Below are 13,059 nucleotides of genomic sequence, written 5' to 3' on the forward strand. Positions count from 1 at the left end.
ATGAAAGCTTTACAATGTGCAAATTCTGTAGCTATATGGCTAATGGTTAACATTATCCAAAAGTTGCAAAGGCAACGCCAGACAAAATTTGAAGTTGTTTAAGAAGTGGAGAAAGTTATTACTATTGATGAAAGATTACAAAGTCACTTTTGGAATAGCTAACAAACCATGATGAATCATGCACAACAAGTCCAGCAATGTGTGTTAATAAAGTACATAGGGCCAATTTTGATTTAATGTTGACTTAAAGAGATTTACTGATGTTCATCCTCTGGCAGGTGTCACCGGTCCTACTCAACCCGCCCTGAGCAGGATTTGAAAAGGCAATCCACGGCATGGAGTCAGACATGCTAGCAAGGAGGCAAGAAAAACCATGGCCTCTAGCGTAGGCCACTAGTGCATCTCTTAAGGCCAGGAGAGTGAGGTTTACACGCTGCACGGCTATAACATAGCAGATGGCTACCGTTACATAGCAATAGATATACAGCAATTAATATAAGGGAAAATGTACGATGCAAATGTTTTTAATTAAACTAAATGCACAATCACATTTTATCAATGACTAAGGTCACAGTGGAAAAAACCCTCCTAATTATAGGTCTTATATAATCCACTCCAAGCACTGAACAGTTCAGCTGAATTCAACCCAATAAAACCTGATCAGAGAACAGTAGGCACTATAATTCAGTCTGAAGGCTAGCTATTCATTTTCACAGATCTTCACAAAGTCAATTATAGCAAGGTCAATTATTACACAGGTTAACAGCATTAATAAAATGCAATGTTGTTGTTTTTTTTTTCATTAGGGCTAACAAATTAAATTATAAATGTTATCAATGTATTTTTGTAATAGCTAATATCTATGAAGCAACTGTTTTAATTTATTGAAAAAGGCTGACATTCGAGCATGAGCAAACTAAGCTATAACTTTAATGCTACCATTAATTTTGCATTGTTACAGTAGATCAAAATGTAAAAAATACAATGCAAATAATAATATTATCAATTTAATCATAACAACTCTCACTTTCTTCACAATACTAAATGATGGTGACAAAAGTGTCCCTTTGCACCTCCTGGCAGTGATTTTGCAAACGTGTCTCACATGTGAGAATTTAAAGTTTTCACGCAGGAGTACTCTGGTCACTTACCCACTGTATGGTGGAATTGCTCATGGCTGAGCAAATGGACCCTTTGTAGGGGTAAACATCTATAGCGGTGAATGGAAGACCACAGAAAATATTGTTTTTGTGCTAACATTTCCTCCAACAGCAAAAGAAAAAATACATTTCCACAGCTTTCCAAAGAGGAACAAAATACTTAAGAGATGGAAGAGAAGAGAAAGAGAAAGTCAGAAGAGAAAGAAAGATCCCTCAGTAGCTGTATTTGAAACTTGCAGCATGAAGCTGCATGAAGCTATATACAGTATATATATATATATATATATATATATATATATATACTGTATATATATACTGTATATATATATATACTGTATATATATACTGTATATATATATATATATATATATATATATATATATATATATATATATATATATATATATATATATGGTTTTATTTTATTTTATTTTACATTTACACTGCTAAATAAGGTGGAAAAGCATCATCACAGTCTGTGAAAATGGTACATTAACAAAGGTGTTGCAAAAAGTACAATAAACTAAAAAATGTGTACAAAGTACTTGCAGGTTTCTGAAATCATAAATATCATCAGGTTTTGCTAATGTTATTTCACTCCCAGTATTCCCTGTCTCAGATGACATATACATATTTTTGAGGATTCAGTTTTCTATATCGAACATGCACTGGCAAACTCCTATTTCCCTTGAGCACTTAAAGTAACTCTGGTAAATGAGGTAACCCTCTGCAAGCCAGAACAAGACCTTCAGCTAAAATCAGTGGCTAATGTCAGCTATGTGATGATGGGCTGCACAATTATGACAAAAACCATAACTGTCTATTACTTCCCTTGATATTGTAGTTACGATTATTAATGCTGATTAAAAGATGAAATTACTGACATCACAAACAAAGTAGGCAACCACGCTGTTCTTCAGAGAAGCAGATTTCAATGGTGCATATGAGCTGCGCTCCATTTTCATTTAAGCATTAAATATTGTAAAGATGTTTGTTAATGTTAGGCCTAATAAAAGTTATTTTAAAGGGATATCTATAATATAGAATACATAAATGTAGGTTCTTTCTGAACTATTGATAAAACCAGTTTTACTCGATTTAATACGCCTGTGTGACATTAACAGGTTGATAAATTCACATCCCCAAACACAACACTAAACACCTCACAAAAAATTTGCAATCAGAGTTTGTGCGATTCGTGAAAATTTTTAATCTACCAATACCAGCAGTGAGGCAAATGGGTCTTATTAGAGAAGACTCGATAACAATGACTGTGATTCATTAAATATGCCATTCATGCATATTCCTGCACTCTCGCAAATGCGCTCATTAAAAACAAAACTGTCTAATAGGCAAAAATGAATTATATACACCGTGTCTATGCTTTGATTAGAACAGGAGCATTGATGCATTGCTCATCATTGCAAGCGAGCTGCGCAACATGCAGTGAATCCACAATAATTCCAAAGTGCTTTTCGCTTTTGTTCGACAGCTTTTTTTCAAGTGTGAGGGGATGTTTCTTCAATTTCGTGTGCCACCGTGAACAGAGGTGAAACATACAGCAAACATCTGGGCATCAGACTGTTTAAAACTTGCGCATTAGCATCAGTTGTGATTACTGAGAGGACAGAGGATTCATTTAAGTGTCTCTGATTGGCCATTGCCATTTCATTGCTCAACGGACATGTGTGTGTTGTCAGATTACTCAACCGCTGCAAAAACACGTTTTAAATAGAAACCATTGACGTAACAGGAGCAGACTTAAACTGAATGCTGTAATTGTCAGTTTTCACAATTACATAATCGTGGCAGTCATAATCATAATACATTTTTCGATTAGTTGTACAGCCCTAATGTCAGCTCACAGAGGTTTCAAGTTTTCATACTGAGACTTCTAAACTTCTCAAAGTCTAGCAAGCTGTAAATTGAGCTAGAACAATATACACTTAAAGGTTGGTGCAAACAGAAACAAGCCTGAGAGTGTGACTGCTTGCTGTCTTTATGCAACAATAAAAAGCAATGAAATGTAAGATATTTGCACATATCAGCAAACTGTCAGAGATAACAGAGATGTCTATCAGCAAACTGCACAATGTATCTCAGGTGAGGCTTTAGTCAGACAAGAGTCCTTACTTTTTGCTGGCCTCACAGACATCAGCGATGTTGGAGAATAGATGGTGATGGTCTGTTTTGTTAATGGTCTCGCTGAGCTCGACTGAGTTCTTGAAGAGCCGGATGAGGATCTCCAGACTGTGTAAGTAACTGTGCTCTGATGAGATGACCTCAAATATGGCCTGAGAAAGAGAGATGCAGATGTCTGACAGAGCCTCTTATCCATTAGTCATTGTGGTTTTAATCTTTACAGATACCATGCTCTGTTAGTTGATGTAAAGCAGGATAATAACATTTGACAATCAATTCAGAGCTGAAAGGAACTGATTAACATACCAAACATATCTGACTAATATAAAAGGCATTGGGAATATTAGCAATGATCTGTTCGAATGTATTTGCCTTAAGCTCCTCTACTACCAAACTTAGAAAGCATCCCTTACATCAGACTTATTTATTTATTTAAATAAGGATCTATTTGAAGCTTACTAATCAGTAATGTCTAATGTAGTGGGTGTTTCTGTCCAAGTTCCCTCTTTTTCAGAGTCCTTAATCAGCCAAATGTTTTTGGAGTAAATATGGCTTGTGTACTTAATATAATACTGAGAAAAAGAATGCACGGATTCATCTGTGAATGGACAAAATGTTAACAGTTTAATCAGACAAAGGGGTCAAGGGATGCAGAGAAGAGAAAAACTAATTGAGACATAAAAAATTGGTCTTTAATGTGAATCCAAATATCAGGCCCCTCCTAATAGATACTACTAGATTAGATATGCTCAAAATTGATTTGAGCGAAACTGTGAAAGCAAGGAAGAGAATGCAGAATAAGAAATAATGTGGAACATTACCTCTTGTCTTTTTCGTTCTTCTTGGCTTAATGTCTCACACATTCCACTTTTTTTAACCTGGAATAGAGAGGAAATGTGTCAAGGATGAGCATCTCTCTGATTAGAAATGAATTTGGATTATGCATAAAATTTAAGGACACACTTCCAGAAGATCTTTGTGTATGATTGTGATGTTTTAATACAAGGAGCTGCTGTTTCCGACAGAGCGTGTGTGTGCGGTGGAGTAAAGAGACTCTCAATCTCTGTATCGCTCTACTCTAAAAAATAACCTCTTTTCCAACCAGTCAACATTCATTCTGTGACTACCTTCCCAAACTGAACTCTTTCAAGAAGAGAGACTAGATGTGTTTGTCCTGTGTGCAAGAAAAATGGCATAGCTCTTAAAATAAACGTGTATACTTTTTCTTTTTTTCATATATCATTGGTATGAATGAAATACTACTTAATGACTACATGTGAGGTCTTCTGTGTGTGTGCCTTGGGGTAGCATTAGGGTATGATGCTAAGAAAATAAATCTTAGTGATTGTGTGCAGCTTGTGTGTGTCAATTTGAGTAAAACCAATTGACCTAATTGTGTTTCCTCCTCCAAGACTGCAGACACCTGAGGCACATTCTAATAATTTTTACCCAGGTCAGAAAAACAAGGTAATAAAGGCACAGTTACATACAGGCCAAGGAAAAGTAAATCTACTCTCAAGAAAAACCTCTTACACAGAACACAACACACCCATAGCTGGGATCAAATTTACACTAACAGAGGAAATAAGGCTGGGGACTCGGGTCCTATAATTGGCTTAAATGACCAAAGCCCATCTAGGATCCCAAACCCAGCCTGCACGAACAAAAGGTAAACAGCTTATTTTTGCTCATCCTTTTCTCTCTAATATTCCTCCAATCCCTTCTGCCATAGTTTCTAAAAATAAAATAGTCTATCTGCAGTAGATTTCGAAAAATGAAAGTAATCTTGAGATTGTAGAGCAAACATGAAGGGCAAACAGTGAGAGAACTGGGAGTGGTCTAAAAAGTCTGATAACAACTCCACCCAGACAACTTCAGCTTTTATCAGGTTTCTATGCAAAGGCTAATAGGAGGAGCACTAAAGAGATGATGTGATGTAACATGACCTCAAGATGTGTAAATACAACTTCCCGTCTCGAAACTCCTAACTAGTGCGCAAAACTTGCCGTCCCAATGCTAGGGTTGTGGGTGGGGGTCAGAGCACTGCTATGTGGTTGCTAGGATGTTCTGGGTATTTGCAAGCAGCTTGCTAGAGTGTTCTTGGTAATTGCTAATATATTTTGGTATATAACGATATTCAGGTCCCTATTTAGGGTTAGGGTGTTTCCTAATCCCTAAACCCAAGCATGAGCAAAGCATTAGTAATTCTTGACTTATTTAGCAAGCACCAAGCATGAGCAAAGCATTTTAGAGTTGAAGTGCAAATTCTCATCTGCACATGAATGTTTTTAAGATTGCTTATACTTTCTTTTGTACAGTTTGTCCTCACTTTTTTTATCACGCTACACTCTTTCAATTTCTCAGATGGTTTGCCTAGATTCTTATTTCTGGTATGCCTCCACACCCCCAATCTCTATTTCCCTCTCTTATTTTGAAGGAATGGTTCACCCACAAATGCTAATTCTTTAATCGTTTTCTCAACCTTAAGCTGTCTCAAACTCATGTGACTCTTTTTTCTTCTGCAGAATTAAATGAAAATGTTTTGATGGAAATTTGATATAAATATATTTATACAATGCAAGTCAATAATGCCCAACACTTCTAAGCTCAAAAATGTATATAAAGGCAGCATAAAGTTAATCCATTCAATTGATGTAGTTTAATCCATGTCTTCTGAAGTAAACTAGTTTTGGGGGAGTATATTCACTCTGGTTGGTTCTTTCTGATTTTGGTTCTTTACTCGTGTTAATTATGACTAATCCAGTTTGCTACACTCTTAATCTTAACACTCCCAGATATTGGGGAAAAAACACACAAGGAAACATAACGTCTAACTGAAAAATAGTATTATAGCCTCTAAAACTCGATGATATAATTCCATAACTGGAGTCACCACACCATTCTTTCCCTCTACATATTCTTCATATTTCCATGGGGAAGAATCCTCTAGTATTTGCCAAGGATTTGGCATCTTGCCTGACCAAGTCCCAATGGCCCAGATTATCCCAGCCCACTCTCCTTCTCTTTCCCTCCCACGTTTGGATAAAAACCACCAGCTTTCTTTCCCTCTCTTACTCGCTCTCTGTCTGTGAAGCAAGGCTGGGGCTGAACCACCAGGCACAACAGGACCAGACGACATTCCTTAGGATACAAGCATTCCCGAACACTGCCAGGGTGTTTGTGTTAAAGTTCAAAGACAAATGATATTTTGTGTTCAATGTATAACTGTAGGCATCCATTAAAAACTCTAAAATTTTGAAAGGTGTGCCAGTGTGTGTTTTTGTCTCCATGGTTCCTCACCACACTGAGTTGACTCCAGGAAGTACGGATGGGTTTGTACTGGACCACAATGCCTTTATCTAGCTGGGGTTCTTTGTACTCTGCGTCCTCATCAGAATCATTGTGTAGAGCTTTCTCTTGGTAGTTCTGGTACAGAACCTCATTCTCTGATACAGCAAAGCACACACATTAATACTTTGTGAAAAGAAATTATCATCTGACTAGCAAGTTTGAACACACATTTGAAATGTTTTACATACCTGTGGTTAATATGCATAAATAATACTTTATCATGCTTGTCTCATTTCTAAAATTCATATGGCTAACATTTATTTCGAGTCAATGCATAGGGAATTCAAAAAATTTCCCTGTGCAGCATTTTATGTTTGTTCTTTAAGCAAAATAAATATTTTGTTAAATACACGTACTGCTGTTTATCACTGTGCTTTCAATGTATTCATGCTAGGTTCTTTACTCGCAAGTGATATTATTGATAAGATGGTAGAAGAATTACTATTCTCCAAAGATCAAAATGTTCAATCATGCCTAACAAAGGAACTAAAGAGTACACAAAGATGGAGGATGTTAACCTAGTTTCAGTTAAGTGCGCACTATATAAACACCACAAAAAGGTCTGCAGGATGACCTATGCTTACCCTCACTGTCAAAAGTCCGCTGGGTCGGCAGGCCTTTCTTCCTCTCCATATTCTGCAGGAAGCACAGGTGATTGATTAGTTGAGTTTGATAAATGGGATTTCTTAGGAACCACAGTTCCTCATTTTAAAACAAAGTTGTAGTTATAAAAGGTTATAAATAGTGATATATATATTTGTATTCATCAGAATACAACAGAACAGATTGTGGGGGGAAATCTGTGAATGGACTGTTGTGGAATAGATTAAAATGCATTAAAGCTGAAAGTAACTTTTGCTGGTAGCTAAAAGCTTTATCAAATTTAGCCAAATATTGAAATATTGCCTTTTAATTAACAAATATTTATTCAACATTGCTTCCAAAAGCACTTATAAGGGAAAACAAATAAATGCAGAATAACGTTGTATTCACTTAAAGGGACAGTTCACCCTAAAATAAAAATCTTGCATCATGCCACCCCAGATGTGTATGACTTTCTTTCTTAAGCAGAACACAAACAGAGATATTTAGAACAACATCTCAGCTCTGCAGGTCCATACAATGCAAGTGAATGGTGAACAAATCTTTGATGATCATTAAGCACATAAAGGCAGCATAAGAGTAATCCATAAGATTCCAAGACAGTTTTGGGTGAGAACAGACAAAACAATATAACTAATTTTTCACTGTACATCTTGACATTGCCACTGAAATCATGATCGCCAAGGAGACTGCTGATGTCATGATATATAGTGAAAAAGGAGTTACATTTTATTCAGTTGTCAAAAAAAAATTATTGTAACGATTATGAAGACATGGATTAAACCACTGGAATCTTATGGATTACTTTTATGCTGCCTTTATGTGCTTTTTGGAGCTTCAAAGTTTTTGTCACCATTCACTTGCATTACATGGACCTAAAGAGCTGAGATGTTCTTCTAAAAATACTTGTGTTTGTGCAGAAAAAAAAAAGTCAAATACATCTTGGATGGCATGAGGGTGAGTATGTGATAAGAGAATTTTCATGTTTGGGTGAACTATTCCTTTAAGAGCTTTTATTCCGTGTAGGCCTAGATCACATGACAGTATACTGCAAATTCACTTGCAAAGTCCAATCCTTTCCCATCTTCCTCTATTCCTAAAGGCAATCAACTGGAGACTTTATTGAGCTGTTAGGTCAGCTAACATAGTGTGCTCTCATTGTTCACACAAGCCTGTCAAATTCTGAAGGATGGACTTAAGTAATGGGAGCCTATTGTTACTTGCAAGCAGCCTTTTACCTCTTTGATCGTAAAGATGACCTTTGTGCCTTAAACATGGTTAATTTGAGAGCAGTGATATTTGGGAATGGTTACAGACCTAAATACCCCTCATTGTTGCAGTCTACAAATCTGTTACAGTTCTTTGTTTTTCAATGTCAAGCTAGATCACACGAAAAGAAAATAAAGATAAAATAAATTGTTTGCCCTTCTTGTGCAACAATATGGGTAGAGTAGTATAAGAGTAGTATAACTTTTGGCAAAGCTGAAGAGTTTTCTCAAACAAATCAATCATCTCCATTATACTACATAAAGTTATACTTTCTGCTTGCCTTTCCTTCAATGCACAATCCTGCACTATCACAAAACAATACACCTTAGTATTTCACAGAATCAACTGTCTCATGTGTGACTACTGTATTAAAAAACAATCCGTTGCAGGACACAGACCACAGAAAAAAAAAATCTCAATTAATATTATTATGACGTCGATTTGTGTTAATATTCAGTGTTTAGCTGCTCACCTTGCTCTTGGATGGACTCGGACTAGATGGACTCTCCTTGTCCTCTGCAACTCCTTTCAGTACAGGCTGGGACAGCCGTTTGGCTTTTGGGTCTGAAGATGGCACATCCACATCTACGCCACTGACCTGTGCCCGGCGATATGATTTGGAGCGTAAGCCTCTTGTGAGTAATCCCGTGCTCTCATCTCCATTTTGCTCATCCTCCTTTCTTGAGGAGAAAGAAGACCCAGTCTCAAACATGCTTTGAGGTCGGAAAGCACTTTTATTGTTCTGAGAGGGCTTGATGAAGCGTGTGTCAGAGGCCAGACCCCTTGGTATGATCTGCTGGGTGCCCATCTTCTGGGCTGTGGCACTGTGGGTGCTCAATACAATTAGGGAAGAGGGTTGCTTGCCTTCAGAGCCCTGTGAAGACCCTGAACTCTGTTGTTGCAACAGGTCTACCCCAAAACTGTCAGCAGGGGATGGGGTGCAGGGGGTCAGGGGGTCTGAGGAGGAAAGTGAAGGTATGCTGGAGATGGAACTGTGAGACGGGGAGCTACGGAGGCTGAGAGGTGACCCACTGACATCCTGGGATTGGAATGATGGTGAAAGTTGACGTTTGGAGTTCAGAGGGGAAAAACTCGGTTTTGGGGAAACCGTGTCGGATGTTGGAGACGCATCCCCAAAAACAATCTGATCCTTCTGAGAGGTGAGCGTAAACTGACTAGAGAGACGCCTAAGGGGCTCTCTTATGTTTTTATCATGCCATTCACTGAGGCCATTCCCATTCTTGGTTGGCAGGGTTGCTGACTTAGGGGGGGCTGTAGCATTTGAATTCTTGGCATCCTCTGTTTTAGTGAACTTTGACAGCAAGAAACGTCCATTAGACAAATGTCCTATACTAATACTCCTAACAACCCGAGTCTTTCTGCTGGGTTTATTCAGAGTGTGTTTCAGCACTGCAGTGTTTGGTGCAGCGATGCTGATCTTCTCGGCAGGTTGGGTGAGAGTGATGGTGCACCTATCATCTACAGGAAAGTCTGTCATGAGAACTCCGTCGATTTGGTAACTGAGAGGTCTGGGCTTGGGCTTCGTGTCATTTGCGCCTCGTCTCTTCCAGAGAGGAGTGATATCGTTATTGGAGAGATCCACTTCGTTACCGTAATCCATTTTGAGTGTACTCCTATCACTCAACGATCATCCTGACCCTTGCCTGAACGGGAAAAGAGGGAAAAGTTTGCATGAGTGGAAAGTGAACTGTGCCCTCAGAGTATCTATTGAACACTTATTAACAAAGTTCAAGTGACAAGTTTAAACGAATCTTTCTGACAAACTCCACAATTTTAAGATTACAAGTGAGATTTCGGCTGGTTTTCGCATGGGAAAAGACTTAAAATGAACACTGCTAAGTTTAGTGAAGGATTTATGAGGGTTTTGTACGTGTTTATCAGGAGAAAATAGTCCAATATGATTCACGTCATCATCGCACTGTTCACGAGGCGCGCGCAGTTATAGTAGGACCTAAACTCTATCTCGCACAAACAGGATAAAAGAAACGCAGCGTACAATACAGTACCTCTGTGTGAAGATTAATTATAATCCAGCTCTTTAGTCCTGTTTCCCGCTCGTGTGAAGGAGAATTCGTGTAGTCAATGTTTTAAAAACATAAGCGCTCTAAACTCCAGAAAATCTGCGTTGTTTTCCTCTCATCGCAGTGTATCGTTTGTGTTGCTTCTGTCGCTTGTGTGGTCAGATTGGGACTGTGGTTGTGCAGACAGAGTGATGTTTGGAAGGGAGGGCACAAGAGTTCCCAAGTTCATGTGACGTCACGTGCACTCGTAGAGGATTGAGCTCTCGGTCTGTCAGCTGTGACAGTAAACTTTGAGACAGAAAAGTTGCATTTCGAGGAAAGGTAATACGTAATGATAGATATTAACGATAATAATAAACTCAATTTGTCTGCCTTTTTTTAGTCTTAGCTTATTTTCTTTTTTAAATTGGTATTCGATGTTTCAATTCTGCGAATTGAGTGAACTGCGGGTGTGGAAAACAGCAGTTTCTTAGCGCCATCTTATGGTGTTTGACTCTATATACAAATGGATTCAAATAATGGATTTAAAAGTCTAATTTGCCTAATTTTTTCCTAATGTGGACAAGATCGATGCATTTTTGTTGTTATTGTTGTTGTAGAAAAGTGCATTGTTAACTTATAGAGGTCTGTACACTGTACTCAATTATATATTCTTTGTGATATTTTGTTGTTTTGCCATTTTGCCCCTAGCAGTTGTAGTTTTTTGTTTGTTTGTTTGTTTGTTTGTTTGTTTGTTTGTTTGTTTTTTACATCAAAGAAGATGCATTTGGCAAATGAATTTAACAGGAATGACGGTGAATATTGTGTTTATTTTGGAAATGTTTATCATGCACCTGGAGGTTATAGGGATAGTTCACCCAAAAATTATTATTATTATTATATATATATATAATTTACTCACATTCATGCCATCCCAGATGTGAATGACATTCTTTTTCAGATATAAAAATTTAATTACACAATCTGCACTGACATTTATGAAGAATATTCATCCTGAGAACACATGTAAACCTTTGGTTAATGCCTTCTTTTTAGGTGACCCTTGCTATAATTTATAATTATAGCTTTATAATGTAGTCATATAAATATAACTATATTGTGGTTTTTAGAGGATAGAATTCAAAAGAAATTAAGAGAGTTGTTTGAGACCAACATACTGTACAAAAAACACAGATAAAACACATTTGTCTCAACTTATAGTTAGTGAGATATACAATAGCCCTTGTGACAACTTCCCTATGTGACAACTAATCTCAGTCACCGCCAATTATTCGACTGTGAAATGGTAATTGTATTAAGAAATAGAAGTTATTTAATATTAATATTTTTGTAATTTCTTTAATAAATAAAATACATTTGTATGCATATATGTGTGTGTGTGCGCGCGCACGTGTGTGTGTGTGTGTGTGTGTGTGTGTGTGTGTGTGTGTGTGTGTGTGTGTGTGTGTGTGTGTGTGTGTGTGTAAAAATGCAGTGCAAACAAATGCAATCTTCTTTTATAAGGAATAAGCATACTGTATCAGTGCATTCACATCAAGTTGCATTAGTTTAACCATACTTACTACTGTTGTAGTGTACAGTACAGTGTCATTTTACATTTTTAATGTGGGAAAATGCATTGTGTGTTTGCAAACAAGTTTGAACGGATTAGTAGCAATTAAAGATCGTCCCATTTCAGGTCAGGACTACATCAGAGACCATCTGGGAGAAGAGATCACATCCTGGTCCGCACCAGAAGATACCTCCAACACATCTGATGAAGAAGACTACTCAAGTATGAAACACACAGTCAGGAAAGTGCTAGGCAGTTGGAGGTCACTTTATAATGTGTAAATTATATCTGAGGGTGTATTCTGCCTTACCTGCTCAGCTGCCTCAGAGGCTGTTTAGCACAGCTAGACTTCTGTTCAGTCCACGGTGAGCAAAACTGGACTAAAAAAAAACTAATGCAGTTGAATTATGAAAGTGCAACTTTGTTTAAATAGTGTGCTGCAGTTTTCTTAGTTCTCCTGTTCATTTCTGATGTTTAAAATTTGCCAGTCAGTTTTTTCAAGCATAATGGATGTATATGTATATAAACATATACTGTTACACAAACACACAGTGTTACTGTGAATGGCAGTTTCTCTTAATAAAATCTCTGAACTATCTGTGTCTGTGACATTAGACCATGCTCTCCTTAAATATATATAAGTGCTGTAATACAGCATGTTAAATTGCAAAAAAATAAATAAACAATAGCCCTAACCAGTACTTTCTACTCTTCATTAAGTACATTTGAAAGCAACTACTTTTGTACTTTTACTAAAATTTTAATTTAAAGGATTCATTGAACTTTTATTGGCGTAATACTGGAGTTGAATTTACTGGAGTTACTGGAGTAATATTTTGAATATTTACTGGAATAATATTTTTCTGGAGTAAAAATGACAGGATTAGTGTACTAATGGCCACATAGAATATGTGTTCTTTTAAAAAAGGCACAAAAAAAA

The 13,059-nt window shown here is 37.2% G+C and overlaps 1 protein-coding gene across 1 annotated transcript in view; it reads right to left on the reverse strand.

Moving 5' to 3' along the window:
• Window positions 1-10,738, reverse strand: part of LOC127623160 (rho guanine nucleotide exchange factor 26-like) — a 42,326-nt gene extending 31,588 nt beyond the window's left edge. Inside the window, exons 1-6 of the mRNA XM_052097448.1 lie at window positions 10,553-10,738; window positions 8,998-10,189; window positions 7,238-7,289; window positions 6,603-6,748; window positions 4,124-4,180; window positions 3,294-3,454 (exon numbers count right to left, since the gene is read on the reverse strand). Coding sequence (XP_051953408.1) covers window positions 3,294-3,454; window positions 4,124-4,180; window positions 6,603-6,748; window positions 7,238-7,289; window positions 8,998-10,146 — 1,565 coding nt within the window. The 5' untranslated portion in view covers window positions 10,147-10,189; window positions 10,553-10,738. The remainder of the gene's footprint in view (window positions 1-3,293; window positions 3,455-4,123; window positions 4,181-6,602; window positions 6,749-7,237; window positions 7,290-8,997; window positions 10,190-10,552) is intronic.
• Window positions 10,739-13,059: the final 2,321 nt, after the last annotated feature.

Source organism: Xyrauchen texanus, chromosome 29 (genome assembly GCF_025860055.1).
Source record: "Xyrauchen texanus isolate HMW12.3.18 chromosome 29, RBS_HiC_50CHRs, whole genome shotgun sequence".
Taxonomy (NCBI): domain Eukaryota; kingdom Metazoa; phylum Chordata; class Actinopteri; order Cypriniformes; family Catostomidae; genus Xyrauchen; species Xyrauchen texanus.